Source organism: Elgaria multicarinata, chromosome 10, assembly GCF_023053635.1.
Source record: "Elgaria multicarinata webbii isolate HBS135686 ecotype San Diego chromosome 10, rElgMul1.1.pri, whole genome shotgun sequence".
NCBI lineage: Eukaryota > Metazoa > Chordata > Lepidosauria > Squamata > Anguidae > Elgaria > Elgaria multicarinata.
The window spans coordinates 58,405,791-58,433,246 of NC_086180.1; the positions used below are offsets into that span (position 1 = coordinate 58,405,791).

General features: G+C 40.2%; 1 protein-coding gene across 3 annotated transcripts in view; it reads left to right on the plus strand.

The window, feature by feature from the left end:
* EXOC1 (exocyst complex component 1) overlaps window positions 1-24,622 on the plus strand; it is a 33,607-nt gene extending 8,985 nt beyond the window's left edge. For 2 of the 3 annotated variants that reach the window (XM_063136327.1, XM_063136328.1), the window contains 16 exons: window positions 1,563-1,750; window positions 3,731-3,958; window positions 4,929-5,061; window positions 5,207-5,316; window positions 6,476-6,520; window positions 7,971-8,120; window positions 10,122-10,227; window positions 13,784-13,828; window positions 15,716-15,879; window positions 16,021-16,131; window positions 16,227-16,303; window positions 17,220-17,448; window positions 18,690-18,873; window positions 19,995-20,194; window positions 21,849-22,043; window positions 24,030-24,622. In XM_063136327.1, the coding sequence (XP_062992397.1) occupies window positions 1,563-1,750; window positions 3,731-3,958; window positions 4,929-5,061; window positions 5,207-5,316; window positions 6,476-6,520; window positions 7,971-8,120; window positions 10,122-10,227; window positions 13,784-13,828; window positions 15,716-15,879; window positions 16,021-16,131; window positions 16,227-16,303; window positions 17,220-17,448; window positions 18,690-18,873; window positions 19,995-20,194; window positions 21,849-22,043; window positions 24,030-24,182 (2,318 nt within the window). In that variant the 3' untranslated portion in view covers window positions 24,183-24,622. The remainder of the gene's footprint in view (window positions 1-1,562; window positions 1,751-3,730; window positions 3,959-4,928; window positions 5,062-5,206; window positions 5,317-6,475; window positions 6,521-7,970; window positions 8,121-10,121; window positions 10,228-13,783; window positions 13,829-15,715; window positions 15,880-16,020; window positions 16,132-16,226; window positions 16,304-17,219; window positions 17,449-18,689; window positions 18,874-19,994; window positions 20,195-21,848; window positions 22,044-24,029) is intronic. The other variant, XM_063136329.1, reaches the window with a different exon arrangement.
* The last annotated feature ends 2,834 nt before the right edge of the window (window positions 24,623-27,456 follow it).

A 27,456-nucleotide genomic window follows, 5' to 3' on the forward strand; every position in this document is an offset into this window, starting at 1 on the left:
AATTAAATGAGAAAAATGGTCTCTGGGAATATATTAGTCCTCTAACTCAGAATGCATGATTGATAATGCATGTGCTCCCAAATTTTATCTTTCTTTCCTATTGCAGTATGAGTTACATTTCTGTACTATCTGCAAACTGAAATTGAAATTTATATAAGAACAAAAAAGCCTGTCTGCATAAAGACACACGGTGCATAAGGATTGGCCATTCATGATAAATATTACCTTGCATCCCAATGACTGTCTTTAGCTTATGGGTTTCTTTCAGATAAAACTTGTTTGATATAATATTTAATAGAATCAGTTAGAATCGTATTTTCTCCTTTGTTCCAAATTGATTGAAAGTCTGGTTTAAATATAAAAGTAAATTGTTGCCAAAATTATTTCTCGATTTTGCTATTGTATCAAATTGAGAAGGCTATAATGAGAGGTCCAGACTCATCTTTTTAGAATTAGAAGGGCTGTAGTTTGGTACATGGACAACATGTGGTCTCATTTCAAGGTGTAACAAGGGTGAATATAATATCTTGTATTTTACAATATCAAGAGTTAATATAGACCTGTTTCTGCAGGATATGAAGTATATCCCGGAATGATCTGCTTTTAAACATATCTTAAAAGGGACAATAAAGATTAAAGGAGTATTTAAATTATGTAAGCTTTTAATTATATAGGACATAGGAGAAGATAAATTACGTGGGAAAGATGTAAATAAAGCTATCCCTTTGATACATTTATCATATTTGTGCACATCAAAATATTCTTCAGTATGTGTTAAGAGAAAATTTTGATTATCTTGCGCTGGTGATATTGTAAATCAGCCAGAACTAAGATTTATGGTTCAAGTATTTGTTAGAGATATAATTAAGTAACACTAGCTTTTTGCATATCTGGTGATACTTTGTTTAAAATTCAATTGTACTCGGTAAAGATAATCAATAACATTCTGTTAGTTATTAAAATGAATGAAGAGAACTCTGTTTAGAAATCCCAGCAAGATTTTTTTTATAAATAGGCAGAAAATTGTAAGGAAAGAGAAATAGTTAAGAGCAAACCTAGAATGGATCTTTTAAAAACAGTTTGCGAATGAAAATGTTTTCCGCTAACTTCAAAATTTGTGGAGGAAATAACAGAGGACAAGAGTCAGTTTCAATTAACCAGGGCAAACATCTGCTGCCTTAAGATGTGAAGGTAGGATCCTGCATGAGTTCAGGTTGCTGGCTGGTTATAGTTACAGGAGTAGGTCTCTAATGTAGCTGGAACTTTTTTCTTGCAGAATCTTAAATTCTAGTTATCTCCCTTTCAGTGCCAAATTAAGGGCCTGAATAAATTAAAACAGAATGTTAACTTTTAGTGATGTTAGCTTCTTTAATATTCTAAAGAACCTGGGGGATAGTCTTTCCTGTCTTATCACTAAAAGAAATCTCAAGAAGCTTGCATTCTATGGACAGTTATCTTCCCTTTTCTTAGATGCTGTTGTCCATCAGTCAAAAAGATGCTAATGTATATGCTGCATCCATTTTTCATGCCCACAATTGTTCTTTTTTTGCTTCTCTCTCTAGAATCTGTTCCAAGTGGCGAGAATCAGAATGTGACAGGAGGAGATGAAGAGGCAGTGGATGAATATCAAGAGTTAAATGCAAGGGAAGAGCAGGACATTGAAATAATGATGGAAGGCTGTGAATATGCCATCTCTAATGCAGAAGCCTTTGCTGACAAGCTGTCTAGAGAGCTGCAAGTGCTAGATGGGGTAAGGATTTTTTTTGTGAAATAATGCATGACTGTGTACTTTACAAGGGCTAGTTGGAAAGTTCTATGTCTGTGTAAAATGTAGGAATTCTTCCGGCACTCCTCAGTTTCAACACATGCGCATAACACAGTTTGTACAGCTGACGTTTATATTTAATAGAGTATGTTTTTTAAAACTTATTTTCATCCAGTGTTCCCCAAACCTCTGTTTCTTAACCACCAACACTAGATCTGTGTTTGGACTTTGGACTGCTTCTTACTGGCTAAAGAATAAGAAATGTTTGGGATCCCAAGAACCAGAGACCCTGGAGAGCTTCTGCCAGTCAGAGTCAGCAGTATTGAACTTGGTGGCCAAATAGTCTGACCTGCTATAAGGCAACTTCCTGTGTCTGCTTCGGTTCACAGGAGTGACTTGTCTGGTACTAGTCCACTGGAACTTCTAGCTGTTTTCTTTGGACAGCTTCTTCGGTAGTATATCACAAACTGCATTTGAAACTGTTTCAAAAGTGCTTTGTCGTATTTGAGGATAGCAAGCCTAAGTCCCGTACAGCAGTCTTCCCCAACCTGGTGCCCTCCAGATGTGTTAGACTTCAACTCCCAGGGGTCCTGAGTTCTTATCCTGCTATGGCAACTTTGTTGGATATAATCAAAGGCTCATTGCCAGCTTTCACTGTTGTGGCTACTAGCTAAGTTTAAGTGAGAAACAAGTGGATAATAATAATAATAATTAATTTCTTACCGCCTCTCCCTTTGGATCGAGGCGGGGAACAACATTAGAACAGGAATCAATACATCTTAAAAATTCATGATTTAACATTGATCTGGATAGGCCTGCTGGAAAAGGTTAGTCTTTAAAGCTGCCTTAAAATCACATAGAGACTTAATTTTACGAATCTCCCCCGGCAGGCCATTCCACAATCTGGGGGCGACAGAAGAAAAGGTCCTCTGGGAAACTGATGTCAGCCTAGTTTTAGCTGACTGAAGTAAGTTCACCCCAGAGGACCTGAGTGTGCGGGGCGGACTATATGGGAGAAGGCGATCTTGCAGGTAACCTGGACCCAAACCATTTAGGGCTTTAAAGGTAATGACCAACGCTTTGTACTTTGGCCAGAAACTAATTGGCAGCCAGTGGAGTGATTTTAATGTTGGGGTAATATGCTCACCCCTAGATGTACCGGTGACCAACCTGGCTGCCGTATTTTGAACTAGTTGAAGTTTCCGAACTAGGTACAATGGTAGCCCTATGTAGAGCACATTGCAGAAGTCAACCCTTGAGGTTACCAGTGCGTGCACTACTGTCTTTAAGTCTACTGACTCTAAGAAGGGGCGCAGCTGGCGTATCAGCCGAAGCTGATAGTAGGCAGTCCTGGCCGTCGCATCCATCTGGGCTGTCATTTGGAGCGACGGATCCAGGAGCATCCCCAAACTGTGAACACAGTCTTTCAGGGGGAGTGTAGCCCCATCCAGAACTGGCTGACACACCTCCAAACCTAGGTCAGAGCCCTTGACAGCAAGCACCTCTGTTTTGTCTGGATTCAGCTTCAGTTTGTTTTTCCTCATCCAGCCCATTACTGCCTCCAAGCATTCATTCAGAGGAGACACACTATCCTTAGCTGACGCAGTTATTGAAGGTGATAGTGAGGAGGGATAGCAGCAAGCCTGTTAGGAGCCAAGGTCAAATTTGAGAAGATGCTTAAGCTCTGCTTTTGTAATGGACTCAGTTTCTGAACTGGGAGAGTTAATTTCTGAACGTTACCATCCTCTTGCCACCCTCAGTTCTACTTACCAGGCTGTAAGTCAATGCCACTATAATAATTCTATATTTCTTTTTACCTGTTAATCAGCTATGTTCCAAGACATATGTTCCGGTTTTATTCTTGAAATATCAGATTTCCTTGGAATAAAATCTTGACTAAAGATTGGAAACATAAGTGTTACTTAGTGTCTGACTGTTGGCTAACTGACATGATTTGTTTTGTAGGCAAACATTCAATCAATCATGGCCTCTGAGAAACAGGTGAACATTCTGATGAAACTACTGGATGAGGCACTGAAAGAGGTGGACCAAATCGAACTGAAGCTGAGCAGTTATGAGGAAATGCTGCAGAGCGTAAAAGAACAAATGGATCAGATTTCGGAAAGCAACCATCTAATTCATCTTAGCAATACTAACAACCTGAAACTGCTATCGGAGATAGAGTTCCTTGTTGTAAGCATGAGAAGTATTTATGAAATTGCTCATTCAAACACATAGTCCATTCATACCAAAAATTCAGGATGCATTACAATAGAAGAAAAGGCAATTATTACACTGCAGTTATATTAAACATCAATAACATGTTGAGTTGCATACGCTGGACTTCAAAGAACTGCTTTAGGTTTGCCCAATAGCTTCTTTTTACCAATTGTTTAATTGCTTCCTACAAACTAAAACAGCCTTCCTCAACCTGGCACCCTCCAAATGTTTTGGATTATAGATTGAATTGTTAGGAAGGCAGACTTAGTTTACTTTAATATTGTGATGGGTCATACAGATGGAACTTAGGTATGTAGGGACCAAGCAGATTTGTGAAAAAGCCAACATTTTAGGGAAACTAGTATCTTGAGTGCGGTTCAACAGACAAGAAGGAAAAAATGTAAAGACTGGAGCAGTGTTGTAATAGGCTGCTGTATCTGGCATCAGTTGAAGTTGCTGGACAGTCATCAAGGGCAGTCTCAGTAGAAAATATTGCAGTAGTCTAGCTTTAAGGCTATAAACTCGTAAAGGACTGTCTTAATTAAAGATGCACTGGCAATTCTACTGAAATTTTTGGCCTACCACCAGTGGCAGAGCCAGTAAGCCTATATACACCAGTTGCTGGGGAACACAGGTGGGAAGGTGCTGTTGCACCATGTCCTGCTTGTGGGTCCCTGGTCAACAGCTCGTTGGCCACTGTGTGAACAGAGTGCTGGACTAGTTGGACCCTTAGTCTGATCCAGCATGGCTTTTATTACATTCTTATGACATTTATACAAATGTAAACATGAAAGCTAATTTTCAGAACCATTATCATGTGTAGAAAGCAGTTTTTAGAGGATTGTGTTTGGGAGGTTAAAAAAAAATTGGCCCCCTTCCTCTGGCATTTGAAAAGTAAGTCCTTTAGCGCTGGGCCTAACCATGTGAATCTTTCTTCCTGCAGAACCATATGGATTTGGCAAAAGGTCACATCAAGGCCCTCCAGGAAGGAGACCTCTCATCCTCTCGGGGCATTGAGGCCTGCACTAATGCAGCCGATGCTCTTTTACAATGTATGAATGTAGCTCTTCAGCCAGGTATGTAGTTATATAAGCTAAACAAACAAAAAGTAACGTTAACGTCATGGTGTCTCTGCTTGAAGCGTTCTGGTTCCTTCTAGTCATTCTCTCTTTCAAAAATCCTCCTTATTGAAGCAATTGCTTTCATTTTTCTGATTAAAAGGACATGAGATGCTTCATGCTGTCAAGCAGCAGCAGCAGCGCTTTAGCGACCTGCGGGAGCAGTTTGCGCGGAGATTGGCCAGTCACCTCAACAATGTATTCGTTCAGCAGGTATTTTATTATTACTATGATTCTTTTCTCAACTTTAAGGTTTTGTAGCTGATTGCTCATTTTGGGTTTCAGAGCTTTCAATGAACTATGGGTTGAATCCAGATGTAGGTACGTGCAACTACACTGACTGAAGTGGACTTCCTTGCCATGGCACCCCTTCGGCTCCCCTTTCCCCAGCAAATGCTACACAAAGGGTCAGGAGAACCTGCTGAGGGGGAGATTGTGGGGCAGGGGGATCCCCCAAAATAGGAAAGAACCATCTTCCTGAGTGGAGCTCTGCTCATGGATGGTGCCTCCACCCGATTTCCGGGACTCCTCCATTCCCGCTGTAACATAGCATACCCTATCCAGCAGCCCCCTCCTGACTCTCTGTTTAGCATGGGCGGAGAGAGAGGGGTGGAGGAGCTGCCATGGGGAGCAGGGTGCTATTTCTCTCCTCCCCATATACACACGACTCGCCAGGCCTCTATGGAAGCCATTGTGTGACTCGCCACATCCTCCAGGCAAGCCAATTTGGTACCCATTGCAGTTTCTCAAATTCCCAAATGTGCCCACTGGTCCAAATAGGTTGGGAACCCTGCCTTAGAGGCTTGCCTGGTCCCTACATTACGGTCATTTTGCTGCCAGGTGAAGACCCTTTTATTCTTCCAGGCCTTTTAGTCTTTCAGGGTTGTTGTTGTTTTAAGTTTTTGTTTTATCTTTACACTGCCATTGGCTTGCACACTGGTTTTTACTGTGGTGTTAATTCTGTTTTGAAATTTTAAAGGTTTCTTATATTATGTCTTATTACATGATTGTATTTTATGGGTTTAACTTTGTGAACCATCCAGAGAGCTTTGGCTATTGGTGGTATGGAAATGTTAATAATAATAATAATAATAATAATAATAATAATAATAATAATAATAATAATAGAGATAAATACATCATGATGATAAACTGTTATGGTAGTTCCCTTTCTGTTCTTGCTATTTTGAGATGTTTGTTTATATATAACATTTTTTTTTGGTATGGTCCTCACAAAGGAATATTTGGTTAGACTTCTGTGTCATCCTTGTTTTGAAGCTTCGTAGGTAGTGCATTCACAATATATTGTCCAGAGTGGATTGCATGAGTGTCTCTACTCAACAGTTTTTTATTTTATTTTATCTCCCAATAGTTTATAGAGCTGGAGAGTAACAGGTCCCACTATCTTTCAGTTTCTGTGAGTACAGTGTTTGAATCAAGCTGCTTTAATCTACTCAGCCTCTTCTTAAAAATAAAAAAAGCTTGCTAAGCCTAACTATTTCCTGCAGTCTTGCCTCTGCAAAATAGAAAAAAAATATTGCTTATGATTTGAGGCAACAAACCCTCCTAGCTGTTACCTCAACTCTGCAGCTTCCATCATAAGTGATTTAATACGCTTTGTAAAAGATGATGTTGTTGAATCATCATGGACTGTGAAGTGTTTGGGAGTTGTAGTAAGTGCATTTGTTTGTGCTTGGGCTAACACTGTATCAAAGCGAGTTACTGTTGGAGGGAAGCCAGACGGATAGTTCTGATTCACTAGCTCTCAGAATTAAATGATAGTTCAGGCGTTCCAAAATATGACATTTCCCCCCCCCCCCCCATATAATTGAAAACCATTGAGACCTACAGCAGAACATTGCCATTTTCAGTGCCCACTGAGCATGCTCAGACCTTATTGGGCTCTTTGGGTTTTTTCCCCTCTTAGTCCCCTGCCCCCCGCAATATTTTTTGTATTTCTACAAGTCTTGGGGTTCTTCCAGCCTTTTGATATTTCCTTCTTGTGGGTAGATGGTGCCATTTTTATTACATAAGGATTCACACTTGGATAATGAGTTTACTATTAGTGTATAGGATTCCTAATTATCCTGGTAGCTTTGAGCTCTGTATGTGAATATTGGCACTGATCACATTAAGTTTACCTGACTCAAGAAGGAGAGAAAACGGCTTCCATTTTCAACTGCAAATTGTGTCTAACAGAAATTGATTCGTTGACTCTGTTGTGCTTGTATAGAGTGATGCTGTGTTTCCTTAAGCAGTTGAGTGAATGGGTGACAAAGTGGCTTAAATGTATGTGAATGATGTCTATTAACTGGCCTTGTTTTGTATTTAAAATCTTGTCTAGAGTTGCATTAAAAAAGCGTACATCACATTTTTGTTGAAAGCTCTCTTTTGTTAAAAAAAAAAGAACTCTGGAGAATCTGGCTTAATCAAGAGTCAAAACACAAAACAAAATACAAGGATTTGTTTTCACTCTGCCTAAGTGGGTGTGGAAGTTGATTGTACACGACCAACAGTGCAAACTGGAATTAATTCAAGAGACGGTATTTTATTCCTGAAATATAAGGTTAAGGAGAGCCCTTTTGAAAATGTCCAAGCAGAAAAAGCAACTCCTGATGAATTCTTCGTGCGTAATTTGTAGCTCAGCATTCATTTTGTCCTTTCAGTGTTTTGTTTTCGAAAAGTCTGTATTATAATTTTCTGCTTTTTAAAGTACAAAATGGAACACAGAACAGCTGGAAGGCATACCTAATAAATGGCAAGCCACATGTATCTGGCAAAGTGGCAATCTCTCAGGGTTTCCAGCTGTGCAGTTCTACCACTGTGTTCACTCACAAAACTTCCTTTTGTTGCTTTCTTCTGCCAAGGGCCATGACCAAAGCTCCACGCTGGCTCAGCACTCCATTGAGTTGACATTACCAAACCATCATCCCTTTCACAGAGACTTGCTCCGATACGCCAAACTGATGGAGTGGTTAAAGAACACGGATTACGGGAAATATGAAGGGCTAACAAAGGTGAGTGGCCCAGATTCCGAGTGAAATAGCGGATGAAACCTATTGCTATTTGGGAAAGTCAAGCCACCCTTTGTTTTGCTAATGTAAATGGCGATTTGAGATAATTCACCAGTGTGTTAACTGCTAGCTGTTGAATATTGGGGAAGCTACTGCTGTGCCTCTTCATTCTTCCTTTTGACTTCTCAAGATTGGGTCAAGAGCAAAGTTTGCTCATTGTAGCTACTGCAGACTTTCTCTGGTGCTTCTTATTGGACTCAAGGTTGCATTTTCAGCTGCAACACCTTTTGAAGTACTTGCACGTAGGGGTGGCCAAACCCACCTGCATCCATCTCCACTCGTCGGGCCCTGTGAGCTTCTGAGGCTTGACCCAACAAGCGCTCAGGAGCCCTTCGCCCTCGCTGCAGAAATTGAGCACTTCCCCTGCTGCATCAGTGGTGGCCGTAAAGGCCCCATTTATGCAAGGGTAAAGGCGCAAATGCTCTGTTGGTGCCTGTATTCTTGCGTAAATGGGGTCTTTATGGCTGGTATTTATGCAATGGGGAAAGGACACGGGGGAGTCCGTCGGGCTCCCAGACTCAGTCAGGTGCTCATAACATCCCTCCTTGCACACGCTTCTTTGGTGTTGAAGCTAAGAGCAGGACCCGTGGCTTATTTATTGCTTTTTTGCATTTATATGTAGATATATTCTGTATTGCACTATTTAAATAATATTTTTACCTGCCTGCAAGGTGGTGGCGATGATGATGATGATATTTATTTGTATCCCGCCTTTTTCCCATGCTGGGCCTCAAAGCGGCGTTACAAAATTAAAACCTATACAGTTAAACCTATAAATAGAATTATACAAAATTTAAGGATATATTAAATACGTTCCATTATTAAAACATTTAAACATTTAAAATGCATGACCTTTTTAAAAGTCCTAGGTTGCTACAGAAACAAAATTGACGAAGTCAAGCCTGAACTAGATTTTATACATAAGGCAGCCAGGTGTGTGGATTTTGGGTGCTACTTGGAATTTTTGCATCAAGGGCAAGTGATGGGTAGTATTCAAGTCAACACAGACGGCAATGTAAATGCCATTGTGCTAGCAGGTGGCCTCTTAGCACAACTCCAGTAGGGCTTGCTAGAGTGACGGGTTTTCTGAGGAAACCTGTCACACTGCAGATGCTATTGGCATTGTGCTACAGGTTGCTTATGCTAGTGCAACATAATGTATGTTAGCAGTAGTGTCGACTTGGATGCTTCCCAATATTCTGAGGACTTTGCAATGTAATATCAGACTTCGGCTTTGCAAGCTAATGGCTATATGTTGGTTTGTACTTTTCTGTCATTGAAAAGCAGGGATTATTGGGTGTATGGTCTATGGTCAAGTAAGGGGAATAAGGGGAATCTCTTTTTTGTTTTGCTCCAGTCAGCTTATTGTATGATGCAGGAAGGCATCTCTTGGTTTGTCAAAATGATCCAAAATGTGGGCAGTATCCAATACTGGTCCTGTTCAGACAACACTTTTGAGCTAATCATTATGGCTTAGCATGTTGTGCGAACCATTCTTAACCATAGTGGCTACATAACCATGGTTTAAACCTGCTCGCAAAAGGGCATGTTTGCGGCAAAAGGGTTAGTGGCCTAACCATGGCTTAGTTTATTGTGTGAACAGGCCCATCGCCACTGCACCTCTGCTAATGCTCTTCCCCCTTCAGGACCTACTGCAGGTGCAACAACTAGTAGTTCCCAAAGCAAACCTGGAAATTAGCAGAAACGCTTGTTTCCAGAACAGGACAGGTCAGCAGAGCTCCCTTCTGCAAGCACCACTGACCTGCCCCATTATGGAAACCACTTGGTCGCCTCAGGAACTGCTAGCTTCCTGTTATGCAAGCAGTAGGGCTGACTAGTAGGCAGGCAGCATTGGATACTGCCCCTCTATGTCTACACAAGTCATGTTTTCTCTTCTTGAGGAGCCCAACTATGCCTATAATTCTGCATTTGTTTTTCTTTAAGAACTATATGGATTACTTATCGCGGTTGTATGAAAGGGAAATAAGGGATTTCTTTGAAGTTGTCAAGATTAAAATGACAGGTGCAACCAAGGAAGGGAAGAAGTTTGGTAAGTTTCTTACAAGGGCAACCTTTTTTCGATGTTGTTTCTTAACGGTAGATAGTGTCAGAATAATTGGAAGAGGTTCCTGCTTTTGCAAGTGTTAACAAATATTTTAGTAATCGTTACAACAGGCTTTGAGCAAGTAAATTTCAGGTCGTCTAGTAGACATGATGCAGTTTTTCGAATTAAATGATGCACTCTTTGTGGAGTCTGTCTTGTTCTTGACAAGTAAAGGAGTGCTGGACCACTGACAGTCTAACTGTGCTTGATGTTGCATGATTTTCTGAAGATGTGGTCATGTGAATCTGTTGTGTGGCAATCCCAGTGCCATCAGTTTGAGCTGTGTTCAGAGGTCTCAGTGAACCATGGCACTTGTAAGTATTAAGTGCAGATATTTGGAAACTATGAGGGGATCATTTTAAATAAATAAATAAAAATCCAGTAGGCGTTGAACAGTGTGTCACAATTGGAAGCGTAGGAAGTATTGGCATGGTACATAAAGACTTATGGCGGAATTCATGAAAGGTTCTTGGTTTGCCCCAGTTTGATGCTTTTTGTTCCTTCCCTAGTCTCCTGAAAGTAGCCAAAGGAACCTCTGCACTTACTAGTCTTGCAAAATAACCCTTACTCTGTATTCTTCTGAACATAAATTACATAATCTGTCCCAAAACCTTGGAATAGGGTAGGATTTTACAGGGTAAGGAAGCTTTCTTCTATTCTGAGCCACATGCCCTCAGAGGTAATCTTTTAGGAGCTGCAAGCCAATAGTGCGTGAGGCTTTCTCACTCCCACAGCTGAACCTCCTTTGGTTTGTCTTTTTTAAGGCAAGTTGCTAGCCCTTAAGGCTGCAAAGATAAACGCAAACATAAATGAGTAACACTTGATGACATATCCAGAAGCCAGAGAGGTTGGACAGAGCAGGTTTTCCAGAGTCGGGGGTGAGGCGCTTCTGTTGTTTCATCTCTCATTTTATAACACACACACACACACACACACTATATATGTATACCAGTGAGGAGAAAGAGCAAAAAAAAATTAGTATTGTCCTAAATATTCCCTTCTCTCCCACCCCTACGCCAAGCCTAAGAGAATTGGCTGCCATTGTGAGGGATTTTCTTACTGCATGGGGAAAAGATGCAAATTTCTAGCAGTTCTTAATCTGCTGGCTGATGCTAAGAGCAAGGTTGCCTTCCTTTTGGAGCCACAGGGCAAACAGAATGACATATGTATGTGTGGGGGTGGGGGGGAGAAACACTTCATTGTCCATGTGCATAATTTGTACAGATTGAATATTCACTTTTTCATGATATGCAATTTGGGTTACTTTGGAACCAGAACCTTGATTTCTTTCAACTACAGAATATATATAGTCCTACCCGTACTATGAAAAATCATACCTTTAGCTATATGCAACTGAAATTTGTTATGTTCTTGTTTTGTTTTCGAAAGATTGCTTAGAGGCTGTGTGTCAAACACTTTATTCTGTACAATTATTCTCTTCGTATGCAACTTGTAACAAAATGCTTCCCTGGAGCAATTTCAGGATACTGATTCAGTAAAATCAAAGCAACATCCATGCAATATGCACAGTTCGTTATACATGGCAATGGAGACATCCAGGAATTTTAAGCTTGCTGACATCTTGTGTTTTTAATCTGGATGGATTAACAATCCTACTGTACAATACATGTACTGTAAAATAAAACAATACATGCTAAGCAAGACATATAAATATCCTGGCCCTTGCAAGTTTTATTCATAACACTAACATTAAGGCCTTTTAAAAAGTTTAATAAGCCCAATGAAACTTAAGGATGGTGTAGAATACACCAGAATTTCATAGTGTTCTAAAAGTCGTACCAACTCACATGTTAAAATGAAGTGTTTGTGGATTGTAATTATTTTTTTCAAACAGAAGAATCCCGTTGAAACCATAAATTTAGAACAGGACATGGCAAACAGGGCAATCCTATGCATGTTTATTCTGCAGTAAATCCCACTGTGTTCAATGGAGTTTTATCCTCATTAAGTCTGTGCAGGATTAGAGCCTAAGGTTGCAATCCTGTGCACATTTAGAAGTCAATCCAATTGAACACAGAGCAACATAGTAAACGAGCGTAGGATTGCAACGCACATGTATTTATTTCCTGCAGACATTGTTCATCAGATCTTCTACCTATGTAATCCATCTTTCCATTTGTAAGTACTCAATGGGAATGCAGTTCCAAGTCTCTTTTAGTAAGAGGTAATGTAGAGTCTGGTGATTCTGTGTTTGCGGTCTGACAGTTTCTGTTCTCCAGCAGTGGTTACATCCTGCCAGGTTTGTATTTGTCTAAAATGTGTGGAAGTGAACATCTTTGCTGTAAGCACAGGGGGAAATATTTATATTTGGTAGCTCTTGGGGACTCACACTAAATATAGTTTGCTTCCAGAAATGCTGCCTGCCCTCCAGTGGTGGGAAGGAAGGGATGAATTTTTCTAAAGTATACGTTGTATTGTGTGTTTCAAATGGAATTAATGTTCTCCACCCTGGACTTAATCTCAAGATTGGAAGGCATTTAATGTAATCCTATATACCACATGGAAAGGTGTTTACAGCATTGAAATGTAGCTAAGTAACCAATAATGAGATAGTACAAGCTTACCAGATTTACAAGAGATTGCAATTTAGATATAATTTCCCCTTAAAATGTAGATTTTCCTCATGTAATGCCACACCATACAAATTGTTGCAAGGCCTTCTTGTAGCCTTCATTACTGGACATAAGAATGTCATGGTCTCTCCCAACTCCACCCTAATAATGGACCATTTCTCATGTTTTTAAATGTTAATCTGTGATTTTGACTTTTTCTATGTATCTTGTAACGTGCAACTCTTTGCATACCTGTTGAGCTCCCCCATTGTCAGCGCCAGCCTCACCGCACAAGTATTATAATAATTATAATAAAACAATATGATGTTTTAAATAAATAGTTACTTGGAGTGGCACTTGACCTTCAATAGAAGTTGGCCAAGGGAAGTGGATGCTGTATACATCCCAAGAGCAGCCACATTTGCAGAGGATATTGGGACAGACCTCCTGGATCATGGGCAATCCAAAGATATGTCTCAGAATCTCCTGTAAAGGGTCCTTGGCCACACCTCTACAGTTAGCATCCTATAGCCTCTTTGAGCAGCCAAATGCCTTGAGCAAGACCTGCCTTCTCTTACCTGTGTTGTGTCCTGTGTGCTCTGGGAGCTCCATCAGCCATAGCTGGACAAATGGAGGCCCTTGTACAGTCGGGGCTCACAGTCATTGATTTGTTCTCTCCCCTCTGAACGCATACTGGTAAGCTTTCCATGGGCAACTTGAAACTTAACACACACTTCCTGCGTAGCTAAATATCCCAGATTGGTATCTCCCCAGCTATGTTTGTTTGCAACTTGTAGTTACTTGCTTCTCATAGTTCTCTGCATGTTTCTTTCCAGCTAGTGCTTAACTTGCATCTCGTGCATGGTTTGTGCAAAAATGCATTTTTAACTTGTCTTTGTCTTTGATGCTTGCAACCTAATCCATCCCAGCTACACTTCCTCGAAAAGAAAGTGCTGTCAAACAGGAAACGGAGAGTGAGTATGACTAGCACTTTAAGTGGTTATTGCCAGTGCATTCATGTCTCTGTAAAAAGTATTTGTCATGGCAAAACCTATTAACCCCAGAATTGTTGGGTGCAATGTTTTTGCGCAAATGTCTGTGTGCTACGACAAAACTAAAATTTCAGTTGCGAGACCAGGAAAACTTGACGATAGGATCCTGCTTGAACTACAGGCTAAATACAATATAAATGTGTTCTGAGGTTTGTTTTTAAATGTAGGTAGGTAGGCAGACTCTGCACAGATTATGTTTTGGAGGAACATTATGCATCGCATCACTTTAAAGCTTACACTGAATCTGTAATTCAGTCCATGAGGATTCCCTACCAATTTGCAGTGCAGAACAGGGTGATTGCAAGCACACTGTGGGGATCACAGGCAGCACTACCAGAGGAGTAATTGTGTTGCACACATAATCCTTACCATTGTGAGAGAACACCTTTTTCTGCATATGCGGTCTGAGACAGATCACTGGTAAAGTCCCCCCTCTCCACCACCAGGCATTATCTGCACTTCAGTTCAAACTGCCGTTATTTGATCTTGCACAGCCATTTGTATGCAGTGGTTTTGTAATAGCTGCCCATAGTTTCCACGGCACTGGCCTAATCCTTTTCACAAATAAGTTCCCCAGGCTTTTGTGATCTGACTTTCTGCTTATACCAAGTTAGCAGGATTTGGCTCATCTTAGAATAAAAGGACTCTGAGCTATAGGGATATAGTTTAGTATTTTAAGAATGAACCTCAGGCTTGCACACTCTCCTCTCCAATGCAGTTGTGAAGAGGAGTTTGGAGGGTTTTGCTTCTGTTTTAAATTAACCACAGTTTACTGCATTGGCCAACTGTGATTAATCTTAACTATGGTTAGTGAAATCAAGCCTGCATTATAAATGAACATTTGAAGTTCACTTGTTTCTACTAATCATAGCTGAAATTAAACAAGAAGACTTCAACTCTAGTTTATGAAGCCGGCTCATTTTCACTTATAGTTAAGATTAACCACTGTTTAGGGTTTGGACAACACACTAAACTGTGGTTAAACTAAAATGGAAGCAGAAACTTGTGGTCTCTTTGCAGCTACATTGGAGGAGAGGCAGAGCATGCAATGCCCAAACTTGCCTAGGCTTATCCAAACATAGTCACTGTGTTTCAGAGAATTCCCCCACCCAAACGCTCAGGAGATACTTGGTAGTGTGGGGTGCAAGTGGCTGAAACAGGAAGGATGGGAGTAGAAAGACATTTTCATTCTTGGTTTTTAGAATCCAAGACAGAATCCCTCACTTTTAAATTCTCGCCGAGAAGGTGCGTGAATGCATAAATATATCTGCACAGAAAGAGACTGGTAGTCCCAACACCTTTTAAGCTAAAGAAGCTCTTTATTGGCAGAAAAAGTCTATCTGTAAGGGATAGCCAAGCAGTTGAAATACTTGTACCAAAAAAGGCCAAAACAGGCCTTGAAGGTTTCCTTATCTTTCCAGCAGGTGTTTGCTACTATTTTCTTTTTAAGAAAAATAGTAACTTCTTCCATTTGTTCTGCTTTTGCTTCTAGTAGATGCCCTTTTATGAATTGCACCTGGCCTTTCTATCTACCTTACCTGTGCTCTTTTCTGGCCCGACAGTAGTCCTTGTATTTGCTAATCCCAAGTGTCTGTCACTGAGTGTTTGTTCCTGGGGTAGTTTCTTCCCTGTGATTTCACCTAAGTGAAGAAACGTGCGAGCACAACAGTAGTCTGCCTATCCTGAAAGAGAGGCACTGACAACCTTAAGGGAGACAGGGCAAAGCTATATAACATACAGTGTTTATTGCGTTGCAGCATATTATTCCATCTAGGACAGCTTCTCACCTGGCTTTCATTATAATCCTAGGCCTTCATGGTAGCTCTGGGAAATTGACAGGCTCAACCTCCAGCCTAAACAAACTCACAGTTCAGGGCTCAGGGAATCGCAGGTCTCAGTCATCCTCGTTGCTGGATATGGGCAACATGTCTGCGTCTGACCTTGATGTGGCTGATAGAACCAAGTTTGATAAGGTAAAAGAGCACTGGCTCATCCTGTATTCCATAATAGAAAATACGAACGTGATGCATGATCATGAAGGACATCCCATTACTTTTAAATGTAATGTAATGGCAGTAGTCATGTGTATCAATCATATATTTTTATCTTTATAGATTTTTGAACAAGTCCTAAGTGAACTGGAGCCCCTGTGTCTTGCAGAACAAGATTTCATTAGTAAATTCTTCAAACTTCAACAGCACCTTAGTATTCCTGGAACACCAATGGTATGTCTCCCTTAATTTTGGAGATTATTGACTTAAAAATTGAATTGTTAATAACTCTGGAGTGATCTCCATCTAAACCATGATTCCTTTTTCAGAGTGATGCTGAGGAGATGGATGGAGGAACTTTATCAAGGGTGCACAATATTGGTGGTCCTCAGTCAATATCTTCAGAGTATGTTTCTGTATTTTAGCATTGCTTACATTTGAGCATGCAAAAACTGCATGTGTGTCTAATTAATTGTCAACCTTAAAAATGGATGCTCCTTGTATGATATTGGGGGAGAAAAAAAACATTGGTCCCTGCAGCCACAGCGGTAAACCTGTTTAGTGTATCTTTAACGATGAAACATTGTCTTTTTTAGTCTGCCTATGTGGTAAGACGGTGGCTGAAATCTACATACAACATTGGGCTTTTTATCAAGTTTCGGGAGCAATACATGCCAGAAATATCTGTAACCAAGTACTGGTAATAGGATAAATTCTACAAACTAGGCAGTGAGAATGGTTGTGTCGCAAGAACATTAGCTTTAGGCCCGAGGGAATCAAGTTAAAATCTCTGATCAGAATTGGCTAGTTATTGTAAAATTGAGGGAAATGTTGCTTGTATCATGGCGGCATTACAAGAATGAAGGGTTTTTTGAAAGACTGTTTGGAATTGCAAGTATTTCAGGAACTATAGATCATACAAAAAATCCTTGGATAGTGTGTGTGTGTGTGTGTGTGTGTGGCAGGGGGCATAGCTCTGTGGTAGAGCTAATATACCTGATACTCCTAGTCAGAAGGATTAGGTAACAGGTGAAATAAAAAGATCTCTGCCTGAGACCCTGGAGAGAGACTGTCAAAGGGTAGGGAAAAATGCTGGGCTAGTTTCCTGTGTTAGTCTGAATTATGAGAGGTAAAGTTTCTTAAAAGTTGAATGCTTTAAGGCCAAGGCAGTGTCTCATTATGCTCTGTACCAGAAGATTTGGAGGCCAATTTTTACCTGCAAATGAAAAAAAAAACCTATAGATTTTTTTAAAAAACAACCAGCTAAATAATCACAGTACTCAGCTAATTTTGATCTGTATTTTCCGCTTCCCATTTTACAGGAATCACATGATCCGGCAGATGATGATAAAAATATTTCGCTGTGTTGAGCCAGAACTGAATAACCTTATTGCTTTGGGGGACAAGATCGATAGCTTCAATTCCCTTTATATGCTAGTGAAAATGAGCCATCATGTATGGACAGCACAAAATGTGGATCCGACGTCCTTCCTTAGCACAACGCTTGGAAATGTTTTAGTGACTGTCAAAAGGAACTTTGACAAGTGCATTGTAAGTTTTCAATAGCTTTAGTAATTGGGTTCTTTGGGTTTATGCAGACAATTGGCAAACTGGGTAAAACTCCAGAGGAAGCAGCACCACATCACAACACCCCTTGCCTAAATGCATTTGGCATAATATCTAAATGGTGCATTCATGCATAATTCCTACCTATATATGCCCAGTATCATGGAATCCTGTGCATGTCCAAACCTATTGTCTCTCTTTGTGTTCCATTTTGATATTACAGCAGATACATGGAGATCCAAGGGCTGAATGGGGCACTGCTCTCTAGTCCCATCATGCATTACCCTTAACACAGTTTTCTGAATATAAACAAAGGGCCCCTGCCTTGCAGTTAAACTTCCTGTCTATCTCCTAAACATTGGATCTGTCTGCTTGGCCTTGGGAGGGGTGGGGGTCGGGGGGCAATAACCGCTTAGGATAAAAAAAAATGCTGTATATTCCCTCTCACTAAAAAAATAAGTGTAAATGTAAATACTTCTCAGCAGAAAGTTGACCAAAGAGAAGAGTACATGGAGCATATAAAAGTGCTGGTTAAGCAAAGACTGTCCACTTTAGGGAAGGATTTGGTGATGAGGGATTCAGAACTACAGGTAGATAATGTTCTGCTATAATTAGAGGTCTCTGGATTCCATAACTGTCCACCAGTAGTATGCCTATGGCAGGTGTCCCAAACTGTTATGTATTGGTGGGCACATTTGGAGTTTTGAGAGTTTTGTGGACATTCATACAAGATGGCTGCCATGTGGGAGCTTGCCCATTCATAAAATGGCTGCTGTGCTGGGTGTGGCTGGTCACAAACACCCATCTCATATATATATTATTATTTTATATATATATATATATGTATGTGTGTGTGTGTGTGTGTGTGTGTGTGTGTGTGTGTGAATGATTCATTCATTCAAATTCAGGAGTTACTTGGCCATCCCTCTGCCTTCCTGCTGACCAATTCAATACTCACCTTCTCTTCCAGCACTTCTACTGTCCCACATCACCTGATAACTTGTTTTGCTTTTCTTTCTGTTGTTGTTGTTGTTGTTGTTGTAAAATGGTCTTAAATCCCTCTGCAGCCAAAATTAAATAGCTGGGCATTCATGCTGCCTTCTAGTTGATTGTAGTTTGGATCCACCTCTTTCCATCCCTTAGTCAGTTCAGAGTACATCCGTTCCGTCTCATTGCAAGTTTAAGACAAACACTTATGGCCTACCTGCTTTACTTTTTCATTTCAGAGTAACCAAATAAAACAGATGGAAGATGTAAAGATATCCAAGAAGAGTAAAGTTGGAATTCTTCCCTTTGTTGCTGAGTTTGAGGAGTTTGCAGCACTAGCTGAATCTATTTTCAGAAATGCTGAACGCCGAGGAGATCTAGATAAAGCCTATCTGAAACTTATTAGGGGAGTTTTCACTAATGGTAAGATTCCTCTTATGATCAGAAAATCAGTGGTCTGCTGTCTCATATAAATGACCTCATCCAAGGACCCCAGGACAGTGTTCATGATCCTTCCCCTCTCCGTTTTTCCCTAATCACTCACCATTGGCAGGGCTGATTAGGGCTGATAGGAGCCTACATTTGGAAGGCCATAAGTTGCCTAGCCCTGCTATATCCACTTACCTGAGGGTATGCCCCACTGAACTCTGGAATTACTGCTGAGTAGGCATCTATAGGATTACACTGTCAATCACTCTTAAACCCATTTTGCCCATCTGTCAACTGTGCATTTGCATTGTGGCAGTATTAACAAATGTGTAAGCATCACACGATAACCAACGGTGGTTTAAATAATCGACATTTGGTTATTTAACGCACCGTAGGTTATTGGATTGTGTGGAGGAAGTTTTTTAACTAACGGATGGTTATTTGGCCAAAATAACAAATGCAAATAACCAACACTTGCAGAGTTGGCTATTTGAAGCACCATTGGTTATAGTGTTGTATGGAGGGCACCATTGGTTATTTCCTCGGCCACTGTTGGTAATTTTGTCGGCCGCAGAGTCACAAGGCAAGAGCGATCAATGAGACAGCTGCCAAACTAGTCCCGCCAGCAGGATAGATTTTCGGCAGCAATGGTTGATGGGATTCTAGGGGGAGGACTAAAGGGGAGGGGAGGGGTGGAAGGGACCGCAGACAGGTGGATGGGGGAGCATAGCCACATGTTGATAGCCACAGTCTTAGTTGCACCTCAAAGTTCCTAATATATTTAAAATCACATAGATATCATCTCCAAAATTGAAAACAAAATGTGTATGCTTATGGTTGAGGATTTTATTGCACTATCATCTTGCCCAATTCATGGAATTTTACAGGCGGATCCATATGTCATTTGTCTCTCACTCCTTCACCCTTCTATTTTTTCTTACCACTACCATCTTTCCGCTACTAGAAAAAAACTGTTACGGAGAAAAGGACAGAATAGCTTCACAGTGCCTTCTAATTGCTATCACTATATAGGAGGGTTATAGGAGTTAAAGACAATGACTCTGTCTTTTGACCCCTGCTATGACTGTGTGTGTATGGGATATGTTTTATTTTAGTGGAGAAAGTAGCAAATGAAAGCCAAAAGACACCCCGGGATGTGGTCATGATGGAGAATTTTCACCATATTTTTGCAACGCTCTCTCGATTGAAAATCTCATGCCTGGAGGCTGAGAAAAAAGAAGCTAAACAGAAATATACAGATCATCTGCAGTCTTATGTCATCTACTCCTTGGGACAGCCTCTTGAGAAATTAAATGTAAGAAATTTCTTTTTTAACTGGATTTGTTATCTAATGAATATTGTCTGACCTTTTTCCAATTTGGGTTTTCAGAGCTCCTTGCTGAATAATAGGAGATATTAGGTTAAGAACATAAGAAGTGCCGTGCTGGATCAGGCCAAGGGTCCATCTAGTCCAGCACTCTGTTCCCCAGCCATTGGCCAGGGACCAACAAGCAGGACATGGTGCAACAGCACCCTCCCACCCATGTTCCCCAGCAACTGGTGCACACAGGCTTACTGCCACAAATACTGGAGATAGCACACAACGATCAGGGCTAGTAGCCATTGATAGCCTTCACCTCCAGGAATTTATCCAACCCCCTTTTAAAGGGATCCAAATTGGTGGCCATCAATACATCTTGTGGTAGTGAATTCCATAGTTTAACTATGCGCTGTGTGAAGAAGTCCTTCCTTTTATCTGTCCTGGATCTCCCACCAACCAGCTTCATGGGATGACCACAGGTTCTAGTATTTTGAGAGAGGGAGAAAAACGTCTCCCTATCCACATTCTCCATACCATGCATAATTTTGTACACCTCTATCATGTCTCCCCTTAGCCTCCCTTTTTCCAAGCTAAACATCAGTTGGACTTCGAGTTTAGTTCGTACTACCCTATGACACTGACAGGATTTTTCTAACTACTGGATAATTCTGCATGCTTTTCACCTTCTGCTGTATGAAGGGAAAGTATCCAGAGAGTATCAGCTAGCTACATTAGCTGAGGAGCTATACTGAGATTGTGGGACCTGAATACATGGTTGATCATGAATTTAAGCAAAGGGCCTTTCTCAGAGCAGACCTAGTACTGAAATATTAGTTTGAAGTGTTTAATTCCATAGTAGAAATTATCACTATTAAACTGTATCTTATGAATAATAGTGTGGGAGGCCCACATTATTATTATTATTATTATTTATTTATATAGCACCATCAATGTACATGGTGCTGTGTAAGTTCTTACTCATAAGCTCAGCACTGAGCCATCTGTCACACATGTATAATGTTACTCTGAATTGAGGGACAATTGGGTGTGTTATAAACTCATCCACACAAATTGGCGTCACAGAGGTCACTGCCACAAAAGAACTGAGTGGAGGCTCTTCTGTTGCACCCCTCTGATGCAATAGTGTGATAGCGAGATTTGGGGAAGGGAAGGTGCTGTTATCGAAACAGGAAAGGCATTTTAGGACACAAGCCATCACTGCAGCATCCCATCACGTTTTGGAGAGGCAGGCTTGTAGATAGTTAAATATGTCCACTTTTAATCATTATTGGGAGCAGAATGGCTCACCTGCTCTCTTACTGCTTAATCTGACTAATATCCACATGATTTAATAGCACTGTAACTATAAAACAGAACCAGCAGAAATAACTGCACAGGGAGCCTATAGTGCAAGCAGGGAATGCGTACTTTTGTGGAAATGTGATGCCTGCTACTAATCAAGATGGTTTATGACATCTCTGGATAGCAAGTAAGAGAGAACTGAGTCGGTATCACATCTGTGAAATCAATAGAAAAACTGTTTCCCAACCAGTTTTAGTGTATAGAAATAAGGCTCACTATTATAAGATGCTAAGGGTGAGCAGCACCCTGTTTGAGAATCTAAATCATAAATTATATTTCCCTTCAGCACTTCTTTGAGGGCGTCGAAGCTCGCGTGGCCCAAGGTGTGAGAGAAGAGGAAGTGAGCTACCAATTGGCATTCAATAAGCAAGAGCTAAGAAAAGTTATAAAGGAGTATCCTGGCAAGGAGGTGAAAAAGGGACTGGATAACCTTTATAAGAAGGTGGATAAACACCTGTGTGAAGAGGAAAACCTACTTCAGGTAATATAATAGATGGTAGATCGTGATTTAGGGAATAATCCCAAATTGACTTGGTTAATGTATAAAAGTTTTTATATTGTTTTTGTGAATAAAGCTAGAAATGTCTGGCATGACAGTAGGTATAGTGGACTATAGATCTGCATGCAAGTTTGGGGAAACTCTCACCATTGTCACTGGAGCACCATTTACCAGCTAAGGCTAATATACCTATTATGACCCTATCTGGAGAGAGTTATCCATTGGCTGCAATGTGTTATATGTGGTCGATATGATGATTTACACCAGTGATTTCTATTCGTTTAGGGGCCCAGTTCAAAGTGCTGGTATTAACTTTTAAAGCTCTAAATGGCATGGGGCCAAGTTACATGAAGGATTGTCTCTTCCCATATATACCTGCCCAGACCCTAAGATCATCTTCACAGACCTTTCTCTAGGTCACTATTAAGGAGGAGGCCTTTTCGGTGGGGGCACCCTGGTTGTGGAGTGCCTTCCCCAGAGAGGCTCACCTGGTCTTGACCTTTTTATTCTCCCAGGCCTTTTATTTATGTATTATTTATTATTAACATTCATATATTGCCTTATCTGCTAAAAAGCCATCAAGGGATTTTTAAGAAACGTGCAACAATACAAATAAGAGCATTAAAAACAGTAAAAACATTAACAGCTACGCATTTTAAAGGTTACATTAAAACAATGTTTCTTTACACCCTTTCTAAAGGCCAAGAGATTGGGGGCCAATCATTATTCTTGAGGGAGTACATTTCAGAATATAGGGGCAACAAAAGAGAAAGCTCTTTTATGTGTGCCCGACAAACAGGCCTCTATGTGTAATTGTCCCCTCAAAGGCCCTCTTTTGCAGTTCTTGGGCGGATTCATAACAATATTTATTTAATTACATTTATATACCGCCCCATAAACCACACTCTCTGGGTGGTTTACAAAAATACAGGCTGTCGCTTAGATAGTCAGGTTTTAAGCCATATTGTGCTTCAAAGGTTAAGACCCACAACTTCTGAGCCCGGAAAGCAATTGGTAGGTAGTACACGTCTTTCAGGATGGGTGTAATATGATCCTGATACCATGTCCCAGTTAACAGCCTGGCGGCCACCTTCCAGATGCTCTTCAGGGGTGGCCCCCACATAGAGTGCATTGCAGCAGTCTAAGCATGATGTAACCAAACCATGGACAATTGTTGCCAAGTCAGACCAATTCAGGAAGAGTTGCAGCTGACCTTCAGTTTTAAAACTGACCCTTCAGAGGTTTTTTTTAAAAATGTGTTTTTAGACCTTTGCACTGTTGCTAGCTTTTACTCCATTTTTCCCCTTATGGTTTCATTATGTTTTAAACAGAATAAAAGTTTTAATTTTTGAATAAAGTTTTAGTTTTTGTGAACCACTCAGAGAGGTTTGGCTATTGGGTGGTATAGAAATGTAATAAATAAAATAAAATAATTCAGTCACTTGGGCAGCATGTTTTAAGGCCAGGGGAAGAAGGCATTTGAGGAGGAGTGGGATGCATCTGTTAACCTTACAGGCCACAATGAAGGCAGCTTAGCTGTGCGTAATCCCTGCACACAATTACATGCTTTTGGTGTGGTGATAAATCTGTGTTTCAGTCGAACTGCCTCAGATTGTAGGTGGGGCCTTGCATGATTGAATACTTAAGTATTCAATCTTTACAAAGAAAACTAACATGTCAAGGAGAAATCTAGTTTTGTCTCCTCCCTCACTCACTAATGTTCTAAGTGGACGGAATTGTTTTTATAGCGAAATCTTCAATTATGTAGGCCCTCAGATATAGTCTGAAGTAAAGCAGCCCAGAGGTAGGGTTGCCCCTTCGTGTTGACACTCACGTGCACACTCCCTTGGCATGTGCAGAACTATCCTCAGCACTAAGGTCAGTCAGTGGGGCAAGCCTGGGGAGGTTTGGATTTGAACCATGGATAGTATTTGCTTTATTAAATTTCCGCTTCCTTTTGGGGGGTAGGTTGTGTGGCATTCGATGCAAGATGAGTTCATACGCCAGTACAAGCACTTTGAAGGCTTGATAGCACGTTGTTATCCTGGATCTGGAATTACCATGGAATTCACTATTCAAGACATTTTAGACTACTTCTCCAGTATTGCACAGTCTCACTAATATCTGACTGGGAAGAATCTTTGACACCGGAGATTTATTTTGAGAGATGGAATTATAAGGAGTATTCTTAACTATCGTCATGCCTATCAAGTGATGGCCTATCAGAAGATTTGCTTGCTTACTGGATAAAAACAGTGTTAAAGCATATATTTTACACATAAATCAATCCACCTAGTTTCATGTTGTTATATTCACTCTGGATATTTCTAGTACATTACACACTGAACTCATCTGCTTTCCTAATCATCTGTAGCTTCTAGAAATTACGCAAGTGTTAAAATTATTGTAAACAGCTTGGGGGGGGGGTTGGGTTGTCCTGCATCAAAGTGTATTAATATATGTATCAGGGGGACATTCAAGCATATGTTCTTGAGAATCAGTTTACATGACTATGTGGCTGTCATTCTGAACTGAAGTAAAAAAATGTTTATGAAGAAATCGATTGTATATTTCTTCAGAATGTTTGTAAGCTATGCTAGAGCATTACACAAAGGAAAAATTCCCACCCACTTCTCCAAATTAGACATCAAGAGAATGTACTGTAGTTGTTTTACCTTTTTCTTACTACTAATAGGCTTACATACATCAGCTGGAAACACAAAACATCTCATTTTTAAAGACCATAATTTAAAATTTTCTCAGTTAACTATATTTATGAAGAAAATAGCAAGATGTTACAGCTGATTGCTGGAGAAAGTCTGCCTGAATTGCTTTGGCTTCTATCTAAGCGTAGGAAGAATTCCTGCATCTGTAGTATACCTGAATTGCAGGACAAATTGTTAAGACAGGTTTTGAATGAGATGACTTGAAAAAACACTTCAACAATATGTATTTTTTATTTCAACTTATATTCTGCTTTAACACCTATTGCACTTAAGGTGGCTAACAATCAGAATTAAAATAGAGCAGATAAAAATACATATTTATAACAATCTTCACTTAGAGAGAGAGATTTAGTAACTTCCTGCAACAACTTTTGTTTGACACAGCTCAGTCACATTGGTTAGATCAAAATGTTGAAAAGTCTCGATGGATATGACACTGCAATGAAAATGAAAAAGAGTTTTTTTCTAGTTTCTCTGTATATACTTAGGATTCTTTCAATTTGATGGAAAAGAAATTCAAAGGAGAAGAAAATGGAGTTCATGTTTCTTATGCTTACCTTGCTTAGGAGGTAGCCAAGGAGTGAGCAAAAGTGTCCTGACTTTTTTCTTTTTAGTTTTTAAAGTTTCTTTAAATAAACATAAATTTGTATATGTCCATAGCAATGAATACATATGCAATGTTTACATATCAAAATACAACTTAATAGCAATTATATGTAGGCTTCAACAAAAGCGGACCAGGTAGCCAAATAAATAACCATTTGAAAGTGGTGTCTATATGCCACCCACTCAAATGCTGAAAGGACCTCAGTGCATTGCATTCTAGGTAAGTGTTTATCCTTTTAATGTTATGATATCAGTCTTTTAGTTGTCAAGAAGGCACAGAGAATCCATTTATTAATTTCTATCAAACAGGTAAATAATTTAAGTGTACATCAGTGAATATTAAAGACTGTTTCATAACAAAATTTACCCATGTAATAACCTCCAAAAAAGAAGCAATTGCTGGACATTGCCAAAACACATATTTAAAAGCAAGCATTAGCTGCATTGCACTGCCAGCGATTAGCTGAATTAGATGGTGCCTTATTAAAGAGATATTATGGTGTCCAATAGACACAAAATAAAAGGTTTTGCTGAATAAGAGCCATAGATGCAATAGGTATAGATGCCAAAGTGGCAATCCATTATTAAGGCAGAATGGGACAATCCAATTTCTATACCATTTCTGCTTAAAATCTTGTATATCATATTAATTCACCACTAACAAGTATTTGTGGACCTGGATTGTGGCCAGCTTTGCCTGACCAGCCCCAGTAAGTGCTTCCAATAATGACACAGACTGATGCTGTAAAAGCGGCTGGGCCAAACCTCGATGCTGCAACTGCAAGTATTCAGCCATAGCTGCCAAATCATATTTGTTATGCAAGATAGAAAATGACAAAAACTCATTATTGGCATCCACCATTTGCTCCAAAGTAAAAATTGCCTTTATCTGTACATGTTCACCACACACGCGATGTGCACAAAATCCTTACTAATTTTTAGATATGGATTTCTCCATAAAGTCAATTTAGCCTGAGAAAATGAATCAGAGTGTAATAGTGACACCGCACACCTCTAACTGTAGAGGGACCCTAGACATTTTTACATATCTAGAACCCTCCATTTAGACAGGATTCCAGACAATATTCCAAAACTGACCAGTGCAGAAGATCCGGTACAGATGGGAAAGACCAAAATTCAGTATGAGTTAGCAGATAATCTCAATGATATAAGGCAAGATCCAGAAAACCAAACCCACCTTCTGTAATTAGAAGTTGCATGTGTGGAAAGAAGTGCTGTGCTGAAAATTTCTGCCACATTTTTAGACCATTCTCATTCAATTTGATAGAAATTGCTTTTGAAAAGAAATTCAAAAGAGTAGAACATTTTGGGGGGGGAAACCCCTAATGTGTTGGGTTCTGGCCAAGGAGCATACACAAGTGTCCTATCTTTCCTGTCTTTCATTATGCAATAATCTCTCTGGCAGCCTATAGCCTCCACAGCTTCCTGTTTTTCAGTTAAAGCCCAGTGGAAGACATTATTAGGTAATCCCCCCACCCCCGGGCGTTTTCAGCTCAGGAAGTTCAAGCAGCCTGGGAGGCTGTAGAGCAACAGAGAGGTGTGTAATAGAAAGAAAGCCGCACAGTGATGAAAGTAAAGCATTCTGCATATGCTCAGAGACACTACATTTAAGAACATAAGAGCCGTGCTGCATCAGACCAACATCTAGTCCAGCATTCTGTGCACACAGCGGCCAACCGCCTATGGGAAATCCACAAACAGAACATGTGTAAAAGCATCCTCCCACCCATGTTTCTCTGCTGCTAACGGTGAAATGTAAATAAATTCTAGTATTTCTAAATTTGCATGCGTATGTGTGCATTGAATTCAGACCAAATCATGAGGATTCTTGTTTCAGATCCATGTTTTTGTGCTATGGCAGCGCTCACGAGTGGTGGATCCATGATTTCTCTGGTTCAGTCCGTGGAAGCAGATGTGCTCTCTGACTGGATGGTGGTCTTGTGGGTGTCCTTTTTAAAAATCATGAAATCATGAGGATCCCTTTTTGATTTCATGGATCCTCGTTTTACTTTCTTATTATTTATTTACAATATTTCTATACC